The sequence below is a fragment of the Protopterus annectens genome, chromosome 2.part1 (genome assembly GCF_019279795.1).
Source record: "Protopterus annectens isolate FY-2018-M chromosome 2.part1, PAN1.0, whole genome shotgun sequence".
NCBI classification, from domain to species: Eukaryota; Metazoa; Chordata; order Ceratodontiformes; family Protopteridae; genus Protopterus; species Protopterus annectens.
This window is the reverse complement of record NC_056729.1, coordinates 1033235372-1033255371: the sequence shown is the minus strand read 5'-3', so window position 1 is coordinate 1033255371 and position 20000 is coordinate 1033235372. Positions and strand designations below refer to the sequence as shown.

General features: G+C 37.2%; 1 protein-coding gene across 1 annotated transcript in view; it reads right to left on the bottom strand.

Annotated features, from left to right (window-relative positions):
• LOC122794317 (class II histocompatibility antigen, B-L beta chain-like) overlaps positions 1 to 20000 on the bottom strand; it is a 378791-nt gene that overhangs the window by 99998 nt on the left and 258793 nt on the right. Inside the window, exon 4 of the mRNA XM_044062613.1 lies at positions 1250 to 1363. Coding sequence (XP_043918548.1) covers positions 1250 to 1363 — 114 coding nt within the window. The remainder of the gene's footprint in view (positions 1 to 1249; positions 1364 to 20000) is intronic.

Sequence of the window (20000 nt, the reverse complement as noted above, 5' to 3'; positions counted from 1 at the left end):
GGCAATAGCATCCTGTAGAGTTTTAGTAAGATTTCATTTGAATAATTCTATAGAGTATTAGAAACTGTTTTCTTATTAGGATACAGGGGTGTTACAGGACATTAAACAACTGTACAAATATCAGTAGAGCTGCAACAGCAAAACTATAAGGAAGAATTAGATGAAAAGAACAAGAGAGACATATATAGGGACTCTAAAGATCTTTGCATATACCATATATTTAATAAGTTATAGGATGAGTTCATTTTGTCAACATATGCATGTTGACTGAATTGTGTGCATGTATGTATGCAAGTCCTTTGCAGTGTGCATGTGGGTGTGTGTGTGTGTGTGTGTGTGTGTGTGTGTGTGTGTGTGTGTGTGTGTGTGTGTGTGTGTGTGTGTGTGTGTGTGTGTGTGTGTGTAACGTGTATATGTGTATATATATATATATATATATATATATATATATATATATATATATATATATATATATATATATGGGATCCGTACAGATGCTCGACTGCATCTTTCACTGAATCCTAATTTGATGAGCATACTTGCGAGAAAGTGCTGTTCACCGACGCGTATGTATGCTTGTTGTTCCGGTCGTACTACGGTGCAATAAGGGAAAATTCCCTTTTCCTCACTGTAGTGCGACCTCTGAGTAAGAATATTAAAGTAGGGGGGTGTTTTTTTTTTTTAACATACTTTAACGAAAGCGCTTTTTCAATGAAAGCACTTTCGTTAAAGAGTGTTAGGTGGTTATGGATTTGGCTTTTGAACTTTCGTTCAAAAGTCCTAGATCCATATATATATATATATATATATATATATATATATATATATATATATATATATATATATATATATATGGATAAAGACATTTATGTCTTTTACTGTCGTTAACCTCACGCATTTTCAATCTGAATGAAGAAAATGGGATGCCTTGAAGACAGTTGCACTGTTTTTCATATTTCAGTCTCCTGTAAAAAAGTGTTTTATTTAAATCACCAGTAGTGTTTTTCATTTATGTAATACTGACCGATACAAAAAAAAATTCCAAGGGGTCAAATATCACTGGTGCTATTGAAGCAAAATATTTTGAAATAAAGGTATTAAGAAGATAAACTTTTCTTAACTTCTATTGGTAAATATTTTGCTCTTCTGTAAGGATTTGTACATAATTTACATAAAACACAACCATGCATATTAAATAAAATGGACATCTCGGGGTGAAAGAGTGAAGGTTATATATAACAAGGCTTACCTCTATTCATTATGATCCTGGCAATTAGTCCTATCATGAAAAACAGTATGCCAATCCCAGTTCCAACTGCTCCAATAATGATTTTCTGTTTTTCAGATAATGATGTTTTTGTATCTGTAAACAAAGTGTGTATTAGATTTTTTCTCATTTCTAACATATGATTACATGACTTTAATCTAAATTGTCGATTACATATGCTGTGAAAATGTTTTTTTGGACTTTAGACTTTGCTGTATTCATGCAACACTTATGTGATACCTTTATAAAATGACAGTTATGATCATATTAATTGGTCTCACATATGCTTTTACAAGATCACTCTAACTTCATTCCCACCACTTACTACAGGGGACAAGGCTGATGTGTGCTACACAAGAACCTGTCAGAATTTGAATACTTCTTTGACTGCATTCTACTATGAAACATAAATTTGCAAAGCACAAAAATTATCCTCACTTCAAATTATAGAGCCTGTATTGTATACCTTCTTAGTGCATTACAGGGTAGCTCAAAAAATGTGTATGTTCTATTAGGCCACTACAGCTAGCCTTTGCTTGTTCAGTTCATGCATTCTTAACTGCTTAGTAAGGTCAGAAGGGAGGGTGCACAGTGATCAGTATGATTTTCCAAGTCAACATCAAGATTTTAAAATGATAGGAAGAAAAATTAATCCATCCCATATACATATATATATATATATATATATATATATATATATATATATATATATATATATATATATATATATATATATATATATATATATATATATATACACACAATCTATGAACCCATGAACCTATATATATATATATATATATATATATACATATATATATATATATATATATATATATATATATATATATATATATAGAGATATATATATATAACTATATATATATATATATATATATATATATATATATATATATATATATATATATATATATATATATATATATATATACATATATATATATATATATGGTTCCCCTTCACAAGATCGAATATATATATATATATATATATATATATATATATATATATATATATATATATATATATGATGGTATTTTTAGGGATCAGAACAAAAAATTTGCTCTCTGACAATGGATCAATGGATTGATTGATCTTAATTCATTTAATCCACAGAAGACCATGGATGCTTCATGATAACTTCCCCTTAAGTTCATAGGTACTTACTAGGCTGTATAATTTGGAATAATGATCCTGGTGGAAATTGTGAAGCCTAGCCATGCATTCCCAAGAAGTTTATTGCCCGTGTATTACCCCTAGAAATAACCCAGAGCCCTTGTATTTTAAGTGCAAATAGGCCCAAGCCCAGAAATTTACAAGTTACCACTATAAGGGGCAAAGGTGCCAAACCAGGAGTGCTTTGTGGTTTCCCATCCATTCGCATAGATTACACATGAATAGATTAAGAGACATAATTTGCTTTATGTCAAGAGGAAGATGATTCCGGAGAAATGGTATTCTCTGAGATATATATCTGTCTCTTTAACATGTCTGTTTATGTTGCAGAAGAGATTAAGCTCTCTTGATCAGTTGTTTATGCCAACACTGGACTTCGAGATATGCAGTAGACCTGAAAGGATGAGGTTTGGTTGAGACTGTGTATAACAGGCAGAGGTTGTCCCTCAGTAGCTTGTAAGACACCAAGAAGAGTGACAAGCTTTAAGATGGTCAGTTTAGCTTTTGTGATTTAGACCCTTGAATTTTCTTGGTGAGAAAGCACTGTGGTCATTAACCTGTGACAAGTTTTTGGGCATGTACGTTCATTCTCAAGAGGGCATAATACTCAATGACTTGCTTAATAAGTACCAAATACAGTTGAATGATCACATCCTAGCTCTGGATGCCATTCCCTTGCTAATAAGAAAAAGGAATTCTTTACAATAAAAGATAAATGGTGATCCAAGGACAGTTCATTGTCTGCATAGGTTCCCATGTTCCTGATTACTGGATGAGTTTTCATGAGTTGTTGATATGATAGTTACAGGAGACATCATACTTGCTGATGGATACTGTTATGCATTTTAAGCCATTTAGCTTTAGCTACTAGTTTTGACACAAACTATTTGTTTAGGGGAAAAAAACTCTTGTAGGAACTTGTTGTCTTCTGGCGAGTTTAAGATGGCACAGTTTACAGCTGTCTGAAGTCTCAGTCAGCCACTAACCCTTAACAGTAGTTTTGGCCACCAAACAGCAAATGCCAAATAGGAGTAGTCTGAGGACTAAACCATGTGGTACACTTCTAGTGACAGATCTTTGGGAGGAGGAAAAGCTGTCCATTTTAATTACCTGTGTTCTGTAATTGAGCCACTTTGCAATCCAATATGTTATACAAGGATTTAGATGGGTGAGTTTATCAACTATATCAGAGTGAGGGATGGAGTCAAATGCCTTTGCAAGTTCTAGATATCCAGTCTGTACCAGTAATCCCTCATCCATTGCTACAGTACCCTCCTTGAAGAAGTCAAATAGGTTAAATAGGTAGGCTCTGCCCTTGACAAAACCAAGTTAGTTGGTTAGTGTCAAGAGTTTGCAGGTTGACTATGTCCTTATTTATTAATTTTGTAATGATCCTTTCCATAGTGTTACAGATGAGGCTGATCAGATTTATGGGCATCTAATTACAAGGGCCCCTGTTTGTAGGACGATACTGAATAAGCTCTGTGTGAGTAGTGACAGATGCTGTTTCGGACTGTCCAGTAGGCACCCTAGTATGTTATTCTGCCTCACAAGTGTGTTCTTGGCCTTGGAGAGTGCTTTGCCAGTACTGGTGCCAGTATGTGATGGGGGAGGGGTCTGAATTTAAAGCTAATATTTTTCTGCTAGAAAATTCTCTTTATCTTATGGGTGTGATTATGTGATATCATTTATTAGTATCTTTGCATAGTGCTAAGCATTGATTTTGAAGTTTCTACCATAGTTTTAGAAGACATCGTGGCTGTCATTATCCTCATTGGCTATGTTTTCCTTGTACCTAGGTTTGGTTGATTTGATCAAGGACTGCTGTCCCTTGCTAAGTTTAGCAAAAGTGCTTTTGATAACTAGCGAATTATGTTTGAATATTACGTCAGTTTTTCAAGAAGAGATAGGCAAGTCATGCAAGTGTTGAATTTATGAATACCCATCCATTTGCTTAACTCCCTTTTAAAGGAAGATAATGTTCCACATTTCTTGATCAGGTGTGGAAATTTATCCCAGAGAATAGGTAATAGTTGTGTGATGAATTTGTCTCTCCACTGTGATTTGTTTATTTGCTGAAGCAGGTTCAGATCTCCAGTCCTAGTGTTCAGTGACTATTTGATTTGTGGAGAAATAAGAGGTATTGGACTTCTAGATTTCTAATGGACCAGAAACATGGTCCAGATCAACCTCTAAGTAGTCTATAGGACACTGACTACATGGGCAAAGCCTCCAGCCTCTTCTAGTAGATCATGTCTTTTAGGGCTGTGATCATCTTTGTTAGGAACCTCTGTGGTGTCTCAAAGTTTAACTTCTCCAAGATGTTTGGGTTTCTAATACCATGAAGAGAGTAGACTCCATTCCTAAGTCAAAGTATGATTAAAGTTCATCAAGTTAGTATTGTTTCAATCTTTGTTAGCCAGAAGTGCTCTAGCATCTGCAATGTGCCCAGAATTAACTCCTGTTGCAATTTATAAATTGATAACATATCTAAACACGACTGTAAATTCTTTTTTATGAGACCCTTTACTTCTACTACTGTTGGAACTGTCTGGGTATCCTTCTTCCACATTGTCCTCATCTCTGCCCGCAAATCCTGTTTTTATGAGTTTGCATCTCTCTCTCTGTCAATGTAAAACACTGTAATCACTGGGTGCAGCAATTTTAATGGTCAGTGCTACTTTTGTCTTCTTTTCATGGACTGCTATATCTGGTTTTCTCACATCTATTTTTAGACTGTTGGTAATGGGTGATCCCATGAGATATAAAATTCATCATTTTTTTAAATGCTTTGTGGTTCATGTTTTCAATGCTTCTCTGCTACTTCAATACTATAATTTTCACAATCCCCAGTGCAACAGTCTAGCCACATTATTATGCCTTTCAGTATACAGGTCTTCTACTATTAGTGTACCACACCCAACAACAATATATGTGACTGTTTCTAATTCTGCTTTACAAAACCTGCATTTGTCTGTTTCTCCACATGTTCAATGGACTTTGCAAACCAACATGTACATAGTCCACCGTCATGGGCCACCAATATTAAACTTTCATTTTTTGGTTTAAATTTACTTCTTAACCACTCCTGCATTAGATCCTGATCGACATGAGGTTATTCCAGGAGATTTCTGTAGGTGCAGCTATATGCATGCATTTTCCACATTTCTTGCCTTCTCATCTAATCCTTCACCTTATTTTATTTCTTTTGTTTTTTGCCACATTCAAGTTGCTGCCTGATTTTGATCTACTTCTGATTTGATTTCCATTCCAGCTTAACACATATATGCTTCTGCTAAACTAAGCAGAGAAGTCATCTTAGACTTGTTTTCCTCATGTTTTAAAATTTTCACTATATTTGGATCTTGTGAGATCAAAAGATATATATGCAGTCGTATGATTGTGGATCTATACATGTAATCAGTTTTGAGGAGGCCTATACCTCCTTTAGGATGGGGATTATATAATCTTGGTATACACTGATTTTTACAAATCATTTGATAAGCATGAAGTATTTTTCTTGTTTTCCTGTCCAACTGATCCAATACCATTTGTGGCCAATCAGTTACCCCAAAACTGTAAGGAAGAGCAAATTGCTTTATAGTATAGGTTCATAGGTAGGTACTAGGCTATCTGCCTGAGGGCATTTATAAGCCTAACCAGAGTGTGTCGGCTTTCGCCGCCCCATTGATTAATTAACTGATCCACTGTCAAGCAGAGCCAATAAAGTGATCCCAGGGGTGTATTTTCTGTTACCCATCCACTCGTCAAGATTTCTCTTGAAGAATCTTAGTGAGGGTCTCTGCCTAATGTAGTATGGAATTTTGTTCCAAAGCATAGGGAGCCTCTGTGACAGGAATCTATCCCTCCAGCATGTTCTATTTATTGTTGTGGCAAGGTTTAGCTCACTAGAGCACGTGGCTCGCAGTGACTTGGATTTCTTTAGGTGGAACATGTCCATCAATTCTGAGTTGGACATGGCTTTGTAAGTCAGGCAGAGATCACCTCTGAGTCACTGTTATGCCACTAAGTACAGCCAGAGTTTTTTCAGTCAGGCTGCATAGGACATATGTTTGAGGCCAATAGTCCTCTTAGTGATGTACTTTTGTGGTCTTTCCAGCTGTTGGAAGTGTCTTGTGAGGTACATCACAAATAGGGCATTGTACTCTATGATGCGTCTAATGAGTGACGGGTAGAGGGGCACTATAACCTTTTCATTTCTAGATGTGAACCCTTTAGTAATTGGATGGGCCACATAGAAAGATTTCCTAACTACTTTGGCAATACGATTGTCAAAGGCGAGATTACTATCTACCTGTGTCCCCAGATCTCTTATTACCTCTTCTGTATTAAGGGGGCTGCCACCTATGTGGTAATTTGTGGGTGTTTTGTTTTACCCAAATGGGATGGATATGTATTTTTTGGCATTTAGCTTGAGGCCATGACTTTGACACCAGGTGTCCATCTCAGTAAGCCCCTTTTGGAGGATGTCCATGTCAGTCGGAGAGTCAATTATGGCTCCCAGTTTGCAGTCATTGGCAAACTTGGTTAGCCATAGTCCTCCTGCGCTTGCCTGTACTTCTGAGAAATATATGCCAAACAGTAGGGGTCCCAGGACCGAGCCTTGGGAGACACCACTTGTGACTGGTTTAGAGTCAGACCTGGAGCCTGCTATTCTTAAAGTGTGAGTTCTGTCTGTAAGCTAGTTGGCAACCCATCTCGTAACATAGGGGTTTATGTTTAGGCTGGTGAATTTATCTGTAATACCCAAGTGGAGAATGGTGTCTAAAGCCTTGGTGAGGTCAAGGTAGGCTGGGTGAACCACCTTTCCCTCATCTATGGCCTTGGTGGCTGTCTCAAAGAAGGCAACGAGGTTTAGTAGGCATGATCTGCCCTTAACAAAGCCAAATGGGTCAGGTCAAGTGTTTGGAGGTTCCCAATATCTTTGTTAATGAGTTCCATGATGATGCGCTCCATAGCCTTGCAGACGAGGCTAGTCAGGCTTATGGGGCAATAGTTACCAGGGTCAGTTGTGGCCCCTCCTTTGTGGAGAGGAATAACCGTTGCTGTGCACCATTCTATGGGCACGTAGCCTGTGGAGAGGCTGAGGTTGAACAGCATGTTTAGGTGGGGGGGTTAGTTTGTTCTGTAGTTCGTGCAAGATGCAGCCTGGGACACCATCTAGTCACATTGATGCTGTGTTTTTGGCTTTTGAAAGGGCTGTTTTCACCTGTGCATCTGTGATTTCTGGGACACTACACTTTTCCGGTATTGTTGTGGGCCCTTTTGTGGGTGAGAGGGGGTGAAGTTTGCACTAAATCTATCTGCCAGGATGTTGGCAATATCAGTAGGTTCAGTATATTTTGTGCTATTTTGCACTAGTTCAGTGCATATCTGCGAGTTGCCACTTAGATTCTTAACATAGCTAAAGAAGGCTTTGTGGTTATCTTTTGAATCCTTGGCTATTTTTCTTTCGAAGTTAGCCTTGGATGATTTCATGAGGGACCTTAGTTTCTTACTGATACTGATCAGGGATGTCTTTCCTTCTTGGGATTTGCTTTTTTTCTGAACTAGTTTCCTCCTTCTATTGTATAGCCTGATTATGGCAGGGGTCCATCAAACTGGTTTCCTTCTCTTAGAGGAGTGAGTCTTGATTTTGCTAGGATGGCATGATCCATGCATCCTTGTAGGTGCTCATAGACTGCATTTGTAAAGGTTTCTGCATCTTGGGCAGCGTTATCCTTTAGCGTGGGGGCTGTGAAACTTACCACCTCTGTCTTAAGTAAGATGAAGTTTGCTTTAGAAAAGTTTTTTACTGTGGTTTCCTTAGTTGGGGGTGGTGGTGGGGTGTTGACATCCAGAGTGATTAGTTTATGGTCTGATCTAACCAGTGACGGGTTGACCTCCTGTGTGGAACACCTGTCACCCATGTTGGTGATGACCAGGTCCAATATGTTTTCACCTCTGGTAGGGGAGTTTACCATCTGATCCAGGGCATTTGAGTTGATGAAATCCAGGAAGCGCTGGGCCTGGGAGTTTGTACTCAAGTAGTTTTCCCAGTGAATGGTAGGGTAATTGAAATCAGCCAATATCAGGGTGTTCAGTAGGACCTTCATGTTTTCCAGTGTCTCCAGAAAGGTGCAGTGATGGTCCTGGGTCATGGAGGGTGATCTGTAGCAGGCTACAATTTGCATTGCAGATTTGCCCAATGTTAGTTTCACATGGATGATCTCAGAGGTATCATGCTGTGCCACTAACCTGGAGGTGTAGGTATTCTTGATGAATATGGATACACCCCCTCCTTTTGTGTTTCTGTCCGTGTTCTGTGGCCGAAATGTGTGGTATGAGTTGTAGCCCGGTAGTGCTGTGGTGCTCTCTGGAGCCTTGAACCACATTTCAGTTACAGCACAGATGTCGACATTTTCAATACTGAGGAGTGCTTCAAGCACATGCATTTTGAGATTTAAACTCCTGGCACTGAGTAGCATAACCCTCAGTTTTATAATTGTGCTGTTTACGGAGTTGGGTTTGACTTTTGAGCCTTGCCTAAAAAAGGCACTATGGGGGCAGGAAGAGCCTTGGCCAGTATTCAAAAGCCTAGGGGTGACAGCTGCAAGCTGTCTCTTGCGAAGCAACGTGGCTTGTTGAGCATTTCGTCCCAGGCTGACTGACACTGGATCCCCTTTGAATGACACCAGAAGTTTAGCCAATTGTTGAAATTGATAATTTTTTCTTTATACTGAGGTATCATTCTTGGTGAGAGCAAGATGCTACTCAGGGTCAGCCTGGGCTACATGATCAGGGAGCTCTTCCATGTCTCTTTTCATGTAGTCCAGGGAGGTACATCTCAGGTCATTCACACCAACATGAACAATGACAGAGTCATATTTGTACTTATTCTGGAGTGACCTGGGTGCTTTTGTTATGTGGCAGATTCTGGCTCCCAACAGGCAGCTAACAGTAACCTTCTGCTTGTCCAGCCTAGTGAGTGGGACGTCAGTGTGCCTGACTATAGAGTCACCTATTACTAGTGTGTTAATGTTATTTCGCCTTAAGGGCTGTGATTGTGCGGCACACTGATTTTGTGTTTTATGTGTTGTCTGGTTTGTGACAGGAGGTCCAGGTTGTTTGGGTGTCTGCTTTGGAGGTCTTTGATGCTTTTGCAGGTTTTTGTTTAGAGCCTCCGAGTATGATATTGTGTATTTATGTGTATCTTTTGCCAGTGCTGTTTTAGTAGGTCTGTGTGCAGCTGGAGGTGTGGTGCAAGTGTTAACCTTCTCCTCTTGACTGTCTGTTCTAGTCTTGGGTGAAGACAGCTTAGCTTCCAGTTTGGCTGTATAATTGCATCTCTCGCATATGTTCGTGTTTTGTGGTAGGCGGAGAGAGTTGTCTGTGTACATGAGGCAGTTGTAACATTGCCTCAGGATAACCAGATTCACCAGCTGGACTGGAGAGTACACCTGAAAATGCCCTTTGGTCATGCCTGAATAGTAGGGTGAGCTGCTTAGTCGCTTGGTTGGTGAGGGTGAATAAAGAGCCTTGCCCTGCTGGGCAATCAGTGTCAGGGTATATTAGTGCTTACTATTAGGTCTGAGCAAGTGCTGGGCTGTAGGATGCTTTTTGAATGCTTAGGTTGAGAGTTAGACTAGTTTCAAGGGAAAAACTGAAGAGGAGACTTAGTGGACTTTGCATATACTTTGTTTCTAGATATCAGGGCTGTTTTCAGTATTAATTTAGTATTCTGAAGCATTCTTTATTCACATTTGTTCATGTTTTATTGTTGACCATCATCAATACCCACATATTTATACACTCCCTCTTGCTCAAGTTCTTTTATATCACATTCTTGTCCCAAACCGATGTTTTCTTGGTGCTGCAATTTTCTTTCTTTAAAGGCTGCTTTTGCAGATTTATCAAGACCAAATGAAATTCTTATATCATCTGAGAAAGTTTTGCCCACTTGCAGTTGTGCTTTCAGTTCCACATCTAATGAACTACATAGTATCTAATCATCCACAAAAAGAAGATAAGAAGTCAATACTGTTGTTTTCTGGGAGCCAAATTGTAACCATTACCTAATCTGTTAAGAGTTAAGGGCAAGACAAAAGAGCAGCAGTGACAAAAAGTCACCCTGGAATATCCCCCCTTTAATTTTTATTCCTGGAATATAATTTGTCCTTTATCATGACTTAGCTGCAAAGTGGTTTGACATTGTTTCATAGTCACTGTAATGTAATTGATCAGTGTAGGGTGTATCTTATACATTTCTAAACACTCTTTTATCCATGAATGTGAGATTCTGCCAAATGCTTTTTTGTAGTCTATTCATGCCATACTTAGATTTTCCCCTTTTTACAGTTACTCCATTATGACTTTATTTAATAACAAATGATCATTTGTTCTATATGACTTTCTTTTACTACCCTTTTGTTCTATTGCCATGATTGAGGCTTCTTCTAAATGAGTGTCATCATCAATTCCAGTGTATAGTTTAAATATCATGAGAAGGCAAGTTATTGGGGTACAGTTTTTAGGCTATCTTGCAGATTCACTCTTAAGGAAGAGTATCATTTTTCCTGTTGTTAACCAGGTTGAAGTCTGTTCTGGGTGAGCATATAAGTAGTTCTTACTCATGACTAAATCTTCATGTAAAGATGTTAGGTACTGTATCTGGGCCTGAAGTTTTCCAATTAGAAGCATTTCTTACTTTTGTTTTAATCTCTCTGGCAGTTACTTCATCTCATTTCATATCCTATACATTTGAACATCTTATTCTTTTTTACTTCTATCCATTCAGCAATATTATGTTCCATAGGATCTTCATAGATATTTCTTCAAAATGTGTCTTTTTTTTTTTTTTTTTTTGGGTGCTGTTTCTATTCCTTTTGCTTTGTTTCCCAATTCTCTATAAAACATTTTAGGTCATCAACAAATTGTCTATTTTGTACATTTCCTTTATATTTATTTGTATATCTTCTAAGTTTTTCTGCCTGTGCTGATATCTTTAGTTTATTATTTGCAATAGTGTACAATAGATCATCTGTTCTGATACTGCACATTGCTTTCATTGTTGTAGAATAATATGTATGTATTGCACCTTTAAGAAGCATTTCCAATGTCTGGATGTCCATATAAATAGACAACATGTGCTGGCTTCAGTGCCATTTTGAGAGTGCAGCCAGAAAGTGAACATGTATGAGAGAAATAGTCTGTATATAAATTTATGATACCTTATCCAGATCATCTAGAAATACAGAACAGCTTGATGCAGAGAAGTTTGACTTTGATGTCATGGAAGTGCATAATTTTTCTACCACAAGATTTGATGAGCTGAGAGATCATACGAAGACTGATCCTGTTTTACAAAAGATCAACTACTACATCCAGGTAGAATGGCCATCAAAGCAATCCAGTGTACCACCTGAAGTACAACCTTACTTTCCTTATAGAGATGAGATGTTGATGGAAGATGACATTATTTTCAAAGTTCCTAAAGTTGTTGTACCTGCTTCCTTACAATGTGAATATATCCAGATTTTGTATTGTGGCCACCTAGTGTCCAAATCTACCAATAGAAGGGCAAGAGGACTAGTATTTTGACCTTTTCTAGCAAAAGACATTGACAAAGTGATTTTATCTTGTTCAGTATGCAATATACGAGGCAGCATCTGCAAAAAGAGCCACTTCAGCTAAGTCAAGTTCCTGAACTGCCTTGGTCAACAGTAGATACTCATATATTCGAGTGGAACAATCAGCATTACTTAGTCTTGGTTGACTCTTATTTGAACTGGTTTGAGATTGATGTGTTACCTAACTTAATGTCCACCACTGATGTTACTAAGCTGAAATGCCATTTTTTAGTCTGATAATGGTACTCGATTTACTAGTCAATTGTCTCAGAAATTTGCAAGAGAATGGGACTTTGTACATGTTACCAGAAGTCCTGAATATCCACAGTCAAATGGTCTAGTTGAACATGCAGGGCAGAGTGCAAAGCAATTAGTAGAGAAGTCAAAGAGTGATAATATGGATGTCTTTTTAAACTTACTTAATCTCAGAAATATAACCCATGATGATATACTTGGCTCGCCTGCTCAAAGACTTCTATCTAGGCAAATCAGAACAACCTTGCCTATAAGTTCCAGTTTATTGAGGCCTAAAGCTAAGAAGAGCAGAGCAATCAAAGGCCATCTAGTCAGAAAGCATTGTTTCTAGAAGTCCAGTTATGATAAAATGAGCAGATTTCTTCATTTGTTGAAAGAAAGAGAGACAATGAGGATACAAAGGGCAAAAGGTTTCAACTGGACTGGTCAAGTAACAGGTATATGTGCTGAGCTGAGATCCTATTTTGTGGAATTGGTGGGTGTGGAGTACAGGACAAATTGCAGACATCTTCTTCCTGTTTCAGAACCAATGTCACAGCATTGTTCCAGACTCTAAATCTCAAGCAATCCAGACAATGTTCATGTTGCAGAGCGTGTCTTAACTTCTACTTCCATTTCTGATGATGTTCCTGATGTTCCTAAGGTTGAACATTTAGCAGAGACAGTCCCATTTGATAAACCTAATGCTAAATTCTATGTCACACAATTTGGTGATATCTCCAGACCTAGTGTGAAATACACAGCAGACTGGACATAATTGTTTATATGTATTTAGTTCTGAAAAATTGCATGTCAAAGAAATATCTTGTATTTATTGCATGCCAATCAATGTCATCAATGAAGTAAGACTCATTTGTCAAAGAGGGAGGGTGTAGAATATGTATGTGTGTTGTACCTTTAAGAAACATTTCCAAGGTCTGAACCTGCATGTAAATAGTCAGCACGTGCTAGCTTCAGTTCCATTTTGAGAGTGCAGCCAAAGAGCGAGCATGTATGAGAGAAATAGTCAGTCTCTTTATAAGTTTATCTAAATTAAATTTATTTGCCTCAATTCTGTGTTTGTAATAAATCTGCATAAATTAAACCCATGCATGTTCATCTGTTTCATCCTGACTGGACAAATGGCATCATGTTTATCTTTAAGTGTACTTTTTTTATCTTTTCCCACTTCTGTACTCTTCTAATAGCAGCACTTCTTGTCTTAATTTCTTAAAATGTTTCAGTAGTATTCAATAATCCCATAACGGCAATTGATTTCCCCCATCCTTTCCCCTTACTGCCCTGTGTTTTTGTGCTAAGACTTTATCTGTTATTAATTTAGCTGCACAGTAATATCTCCTATTTACTTCTGTTATGTTGCATGAATTTCTTTGACAGTCTTGATTAGTCTGTTGATTTGTTTCATCAAACTTCTAATAAGTTGGGTCTTATTGACTTTATGGAGTCTATTTCTTTCATTGATCTTAATATGTCTATTCATCTCTATTAAATCAAGCAACTCTTCCCTTAAGTCATTTTCTTCCAAACTAAGGGCACATTCTTTCTTCTCCATTTCTTGCAGGCATTCTACAGGAAGTTCCAGAACATCTTCCTGTGCCATAGTCTCTTCAGTTTCATCCTGTGTCATCCATTGCTCTTTCATATATGATCTTACTGGTCTATCACTCCACAACATTGGCTGTGTCAGAGTTGTCATAGTTTCCTGTTCCTTCCCTTGCTGTGCAACTCCAACCGAACTTTGTACTGGTTTCCTACTGAATGCTCCAAAGCATCTTCATATAGCAACTGATCAGATGCTTTCTGCTCCACTGGTTTCTACTTAATTTGGAGATTCATTATTCTACACTATTCCTTCACTTCACAGATAATCCATAACTTCACTTTCTATTTCTTTAACTAATCCTCTTGTCCAGCTGTATAATATGTCTAATAAGATAAATCCCAAAAGGAGCATTGTATTCTTGCAACATGATGATCACTGGAGAAGGAATTATTTAGCCATTTTCCAAGGTCTCTAACAACATCTCCATTTTGGAGTGTGGTATTATCCATACTATAAATTGGGTTGGGGATTGTTTACAATATTGCACTTTTATATTTTACTTTTAGCCCATTTTTTGTGTACTAGTTGGAAGTTCAAGTTGTAGCCTCTGCGTTGTCTGCTGGGTATTTGATGCAGACACCTTGCTCACAATTGCCTGTGATCTTGATTAACCAAAGATCATGGTTTTGCATTTGTAGGTCAGATAAGTCAATACTGAATAGTAGAAGTCATAGTACTGATCACTGAGGGGCTACACTGGTTAGTTTCATCCTCTCTGAAGATGTACCTGCCACCCTCTTTGTGTAGGTTCTGTCCATCAGCCAGTTTATCAACCTAACTACATATGGCTCAGTATGAAGTGTATTTAGCTTCAAACTAAGTCATATGATTTCTGTCCATGATTTGTGTTACTGCCACAAAGAAGTTTACCAGGTTCATTAAATGGGATACACACTCAACAAAGCCAAACTTCTGGGGTCAAGAGTTACTAAATTTTTAAATATCATAGTTTATCAGGTCAGTTATGATCCATTCCATGGCCTTCCAAATACAGCTCATCAGATTAATTGTTTTGTAGTTTCTGGGGTCCTTTGCGGTGAAATGGAATCACAACTGCTGAGTGATCCTCAGAGACAAAGCCAGAGGCTAAGCTCATATTGACTATCTATAGGAGCAGATCTACCAACACATGTTTAGTGCTCTTCAGCAGACAGACAGCTATGGCATCAGATCTCATGGAGTAATTAGTTTTTGTTCTGGAAAGTACTTTAGCAAGTGTTCTTTTGTAAAATGGAGGTTTGAGGTCCTTTGGAATATGTGAATTTTGCATGGTTGCCTCTATGGTGACATCTCCACTGAATTTGTTGGCTAATATATTTGCAAGATCTATTAGATCCAAGCAGATTGTGCTAATTTGCATAAGTTTGGAACAATGTTGGGTGTTATATCTTAATTTCCTGACATTAGTAAATCAGAATTTCGAATTTTTCTTAGCTTTTGATGCTAGTCTACATTTATGCAATGCCTTTGTTTTCCTGATGACATTTCTCAGAACCTTTGATATTTTTATGTTGACTTTAATTTGATGGACTTTAGTTTTGCTGTATAAGCTAAGACGCTTTCTTCTTTTAATGTAATGCTTAATTATATATGTAGACCTCCAGGCTGGTTTGCTCTTGAACTTCCATATTTGTTAGGTTTTGGTAGAAATTGTCAGGTGAATACATTTGTCCCAAGAGCACGGAAGTTATTTACATAACTACTAGCCATGTCAATATTTTGCAAGTTACAGTTATACACAAATTTTGAGACTTCATCATAGAATTTAAGATTAATACTTTTGAAGTATTTGAATACTATGATATTTAAATCTGAGGCTTTGGGGATTTTGATAGACAATGTTATCAGTCTGTGATCAGACTTAACTGGGGGATGGGGTGCCAGTATGAAAGTATATATGGATGTTATATTTGTAAGGACCAGGTCAATATTTTTGCCTCTTTTTTAACTATTTGGTCCATGAAATTATTGTTTGTAAAAATCAAGAAATTTTGCAGTATAACCTACATTTGAGGTATACGTATCTCAGTTTATCGAAGGGTAGTTAAAGTCTCCCAGGATGATGTAGTTTCTGAGTTTTTGAAGTTCGTCCAGAACATTTAGGAACTGGACCTGTTTTTCAGAGGCATCAGTGTATGTGTGTGTGTGTGTGTGTGTGTGTGTGTGTGTGTGTGGTGGTGGTGGTGGGGGGGGTGTCCTTTAGCGGGCTAGCATTTGATGGTTGTTTTTATTTAATGTAATATGTATCTCACTAAGTTCAGTATATGGGTTTCTAGGAATCTGCCTCAATGTAATAAAGTAATGTGGTCTTTAACAAATAAAGATACGCCACTATAGTCTGCCTCAGGTCTAAAAGCATGGTAGGTGGGGTAGGCATAACACCTTGTTACAGTGTAACTGCTTTCTTTACTTAAACCATATTTTAGTAATAATACACACATGAATGTATTTCAAATGCAGGAGAGCTTGAAGGTCAGGCAAGCTGTTATTTAGACTCTTATCATTGAGTAGAACTACCTTGATATAGTCTAGTTCTTGATTTGTTTTGTTTTTGTTATGCTGCAATGTCATTTAGCTAAAAAGGCACTTTGAGGGTGCAAGGACTTTAGTCAGTATGTGGAATCCTTGGATTGAGAAGTGCAAGCTATCTTTGGTGAAGCAACTTATTGCAAGCTGATATATACTGGGTTTCCCTCAAATGACACAATTTATCCAGCCGATTGTTGAAATCAATCTTTTTTTTTTTTTTTGGTTATTCTGCAGCATTTGACTCAATACCATAATATTTACAGCATTTGTGATATGCATGGAGAGCTCAGAAATATTTCCAGCATATCCTTCGTAAGATTGCATGCTTGGTTATTTACACCCACATGGGCTATCATCATTTTGCAGTCATACGTGTTCAGCTCAAGAGTCTTGAGGGCCTTTGCAAAATTGGCACCTGAAACCTACCTCACTGTCATCATATGTTTGTCCAGCCTTGTGAGAGTAGAGTCTGTGTGCCTGCCTATGGAGTCACCCATCACCAGTACACTTTTATTAGCAAGCAGTGTATATGCACTGGGTTTGAGAGGAGTTTTTCTCTGGTGATTCTCAGCTATCGATGTGACAGCACACATTGTGGTGTTGTTAAACCTTAGAAGTTTACTCATTCACATTTTACAGCCTCAGCATATCATTTTGCAGGTATTTGTCAGGAGTACTGTGATGGCACTGATGCTCACAGACTGATCATATGTAAGAGTGATACCTCCATCTTTATTAAATATTTGCATCTCTCATAGATAGTTTGGAATAAGAAATAATGAATTTGCTGTGAACAGCAGACCATAAAGCCCTTTCCCCCTACTCATTCTCCTATACAGTTTGCTGAGGGGAGATCTATGGCTGGCTTACATGGCATCCGCAATCCCCATATGTATGAATCTACTGCATATTTGTAAGTCAAATAGTACCAGAAATACAAGGTCAAAGGAACTGCATTTATACTATGACTTGAACAGAACATGCTGGAAAGACAGATATGTGTCCCAGAGACTGCTCCTGCTATGGAACAGGCTTTCCATCCATGTGAAACTGAGTTTGACTATTACCCAATTTAAGTGCAACCTAGATCAGTGGATTGGCAAAAGGAAATTTACACTAGGCCTGTCACCTATGTTGTTTATAGACAAAGGTAACTTATAAATGCCTAGTCCTCAGTGTCCTATTTGGATACATGACATCATTATTCTTTTGTGAAAACTTGGTTAGGTTTAGAAAGGACCCCTGGGTCAATAAACTAGTAACGATTTATGAATCTAAATCTATGCATCTATGAAGGGAGAAAATCTGTCTGACTTTCCATTTAGTCCAAGAGTAAAGAAATATGGATAAAAACATATTTGTTCCATAAATACATGCTTTACTAATTTTTGTGATAGTAGTGTAAGAAATATTAATACAAAAAATGATTGCAATATAATAAATAATATCAGTAAGGCTCTAAGATGGAAACGACTAAAGTAATTTAACTTGGCTCTGAAATGAAGGTAGCATTTTAGCACAACTTGTTAGTAGGTATGGCTCTGGCTGATCTTGCTAAGAGTAATACTTCAGTTGAAGTGCCTGCATTTATTGAGTACAGGTTTGTACAATATAGATGAGATATGAAATCAAAGAAATGAAAAAAAATCAGCTTTTAGATTCAAATTTAGAAAAAAGTAGTACAAATATAGAGATATGACAGAACCCACACAACAATATGGTTTAAATAGCAAGGCATAGCACACAGCCTACTTGAAAATGCACTGCGAACAGCAAAACACCTTCAATTAAGAGTTGGAACTTTGGATTCAGTGAAAAACAGTAAAAACACAGAAAAATGACAGAACACACTCATAACCAATGACATGTTGTATATGAACAGGATAATAAGACTGGTGTGTTTTCATTCCTGTTTGTTAAATAGTTAGACATAGCAAATACCCTACTTGGAAAAGCAGTGCAGACAGCAAAACACCTTCAATTAATAGTGGTAACTTCAGATTCAGAGAAAAAAACAGGAAAATACAGAAAAAATTACAGGAGTCATTCAAACTGAATTTAAATGGTTAGATAATTTTAAGTGAAGTGGAATAAATATCCTGTCTTGCTTCCGGGATGCAAAATGGAGTTAAAATGCCTTATTTAGTTTTAGCTTATGCACAGAAGCTTCAGCTTCAAATAGTTTTAGAATAAGATAACAATGGCTGACTGCTCATGTTATATGAAAATCAGGGTAATGAAAGCTGTAGGCTTATAATGCTCTAGCCAATAGTGTTTGTTTTCCCAAGAATGTAACAATCACTCTATCACCAGGTTTAATGATCACGAGCTCAAGATGATTCACCCAGTAAAACTGATTGTTCTAAGTCTGCAAAAAGTTTGAAAAGTGACAAGAAGCAAAGCAAAAATTACAGAAACTCTGAGTAATGCACTTATCAGCACATAAATCAATTGAAAAGCAATGCAAACTGTAAAACCAATTTGATTAATAGCTGCAGCTTCAGATTCAGAGGAAAAACTGCAAAAATGCGTAAAAATGGCAGAACCCACTCAAAACTAATGACAAGTTGTGTTTGAAGGGAGGTAGCAGACAGAGATATCATCTTCCCATTTATTATTTGCTTTATATTTAGAGCCATTAGCAAAGAAAATAAGGGGCTCACAAATTCTAGGTTGTAACTGGTATGATAGTCAAGAATAGTCAGCTTTTTTGAGGATGATATTGTTTTGTATGTGGTAAATGCAGAAAAGGAAATTTTAGTTTTGTGGTATACTTTGAAACAGTTTTAAGTCTTTTGGGGAAATACAATTAATAGAGATAAAACAAAGGCTACAGTAGTAAGCTATTTACCAAGACATGATTTGGTTCAGAGATAATCATATTTATGGGAACATGGAAGGATGAAGTGTTTAGCTGCATGGCTAAAAAAGAATTTGGTCATGGGAGCTAAGGATATGAGGGAAATGACAAAAACTAAGAAACTGGAAGTGCTTGATTATGGATATGGATAGCAAGATGCAAACAGTAAAATATTTTAGTCCCTTTACTTTTATATAAATGCCAGGAATATTTTTATCAATCAGATGAGAAGTTATGGACAATAATTAATAAAAACTTCAGGGAATTTATTTGTTTGGGAAGAAAGCAAGAGTGACGTGGGAAAAGCTGATGCTCTTCATAGAACAAGCTGGTATAAGAGTAACTGATTTGACGGGGAAAGTATGAGAAATGAAACAGCAGATTTTAGATGCAGAGCCTTCAGGAGAATAACAACAATCTAACAGAATATATATTCATAAAGTTGCAGAAACTATAAGAATTAAGGAATGGGTAAAAGAGATTTTTGCCAATAGGGATGACTACATCTAAGAGTAAAATAGGCAAGAGAGGGTTGGAATTTACTGAAGAAAACTGGTAAAGGTATTGAGGGAAGGGAACAAATAACTAGAACATGAAAGGCATGAAAGGTTAACATACATGAGTATGATAACGTCAAGCAGAAATATAGGTTGCAAGTTA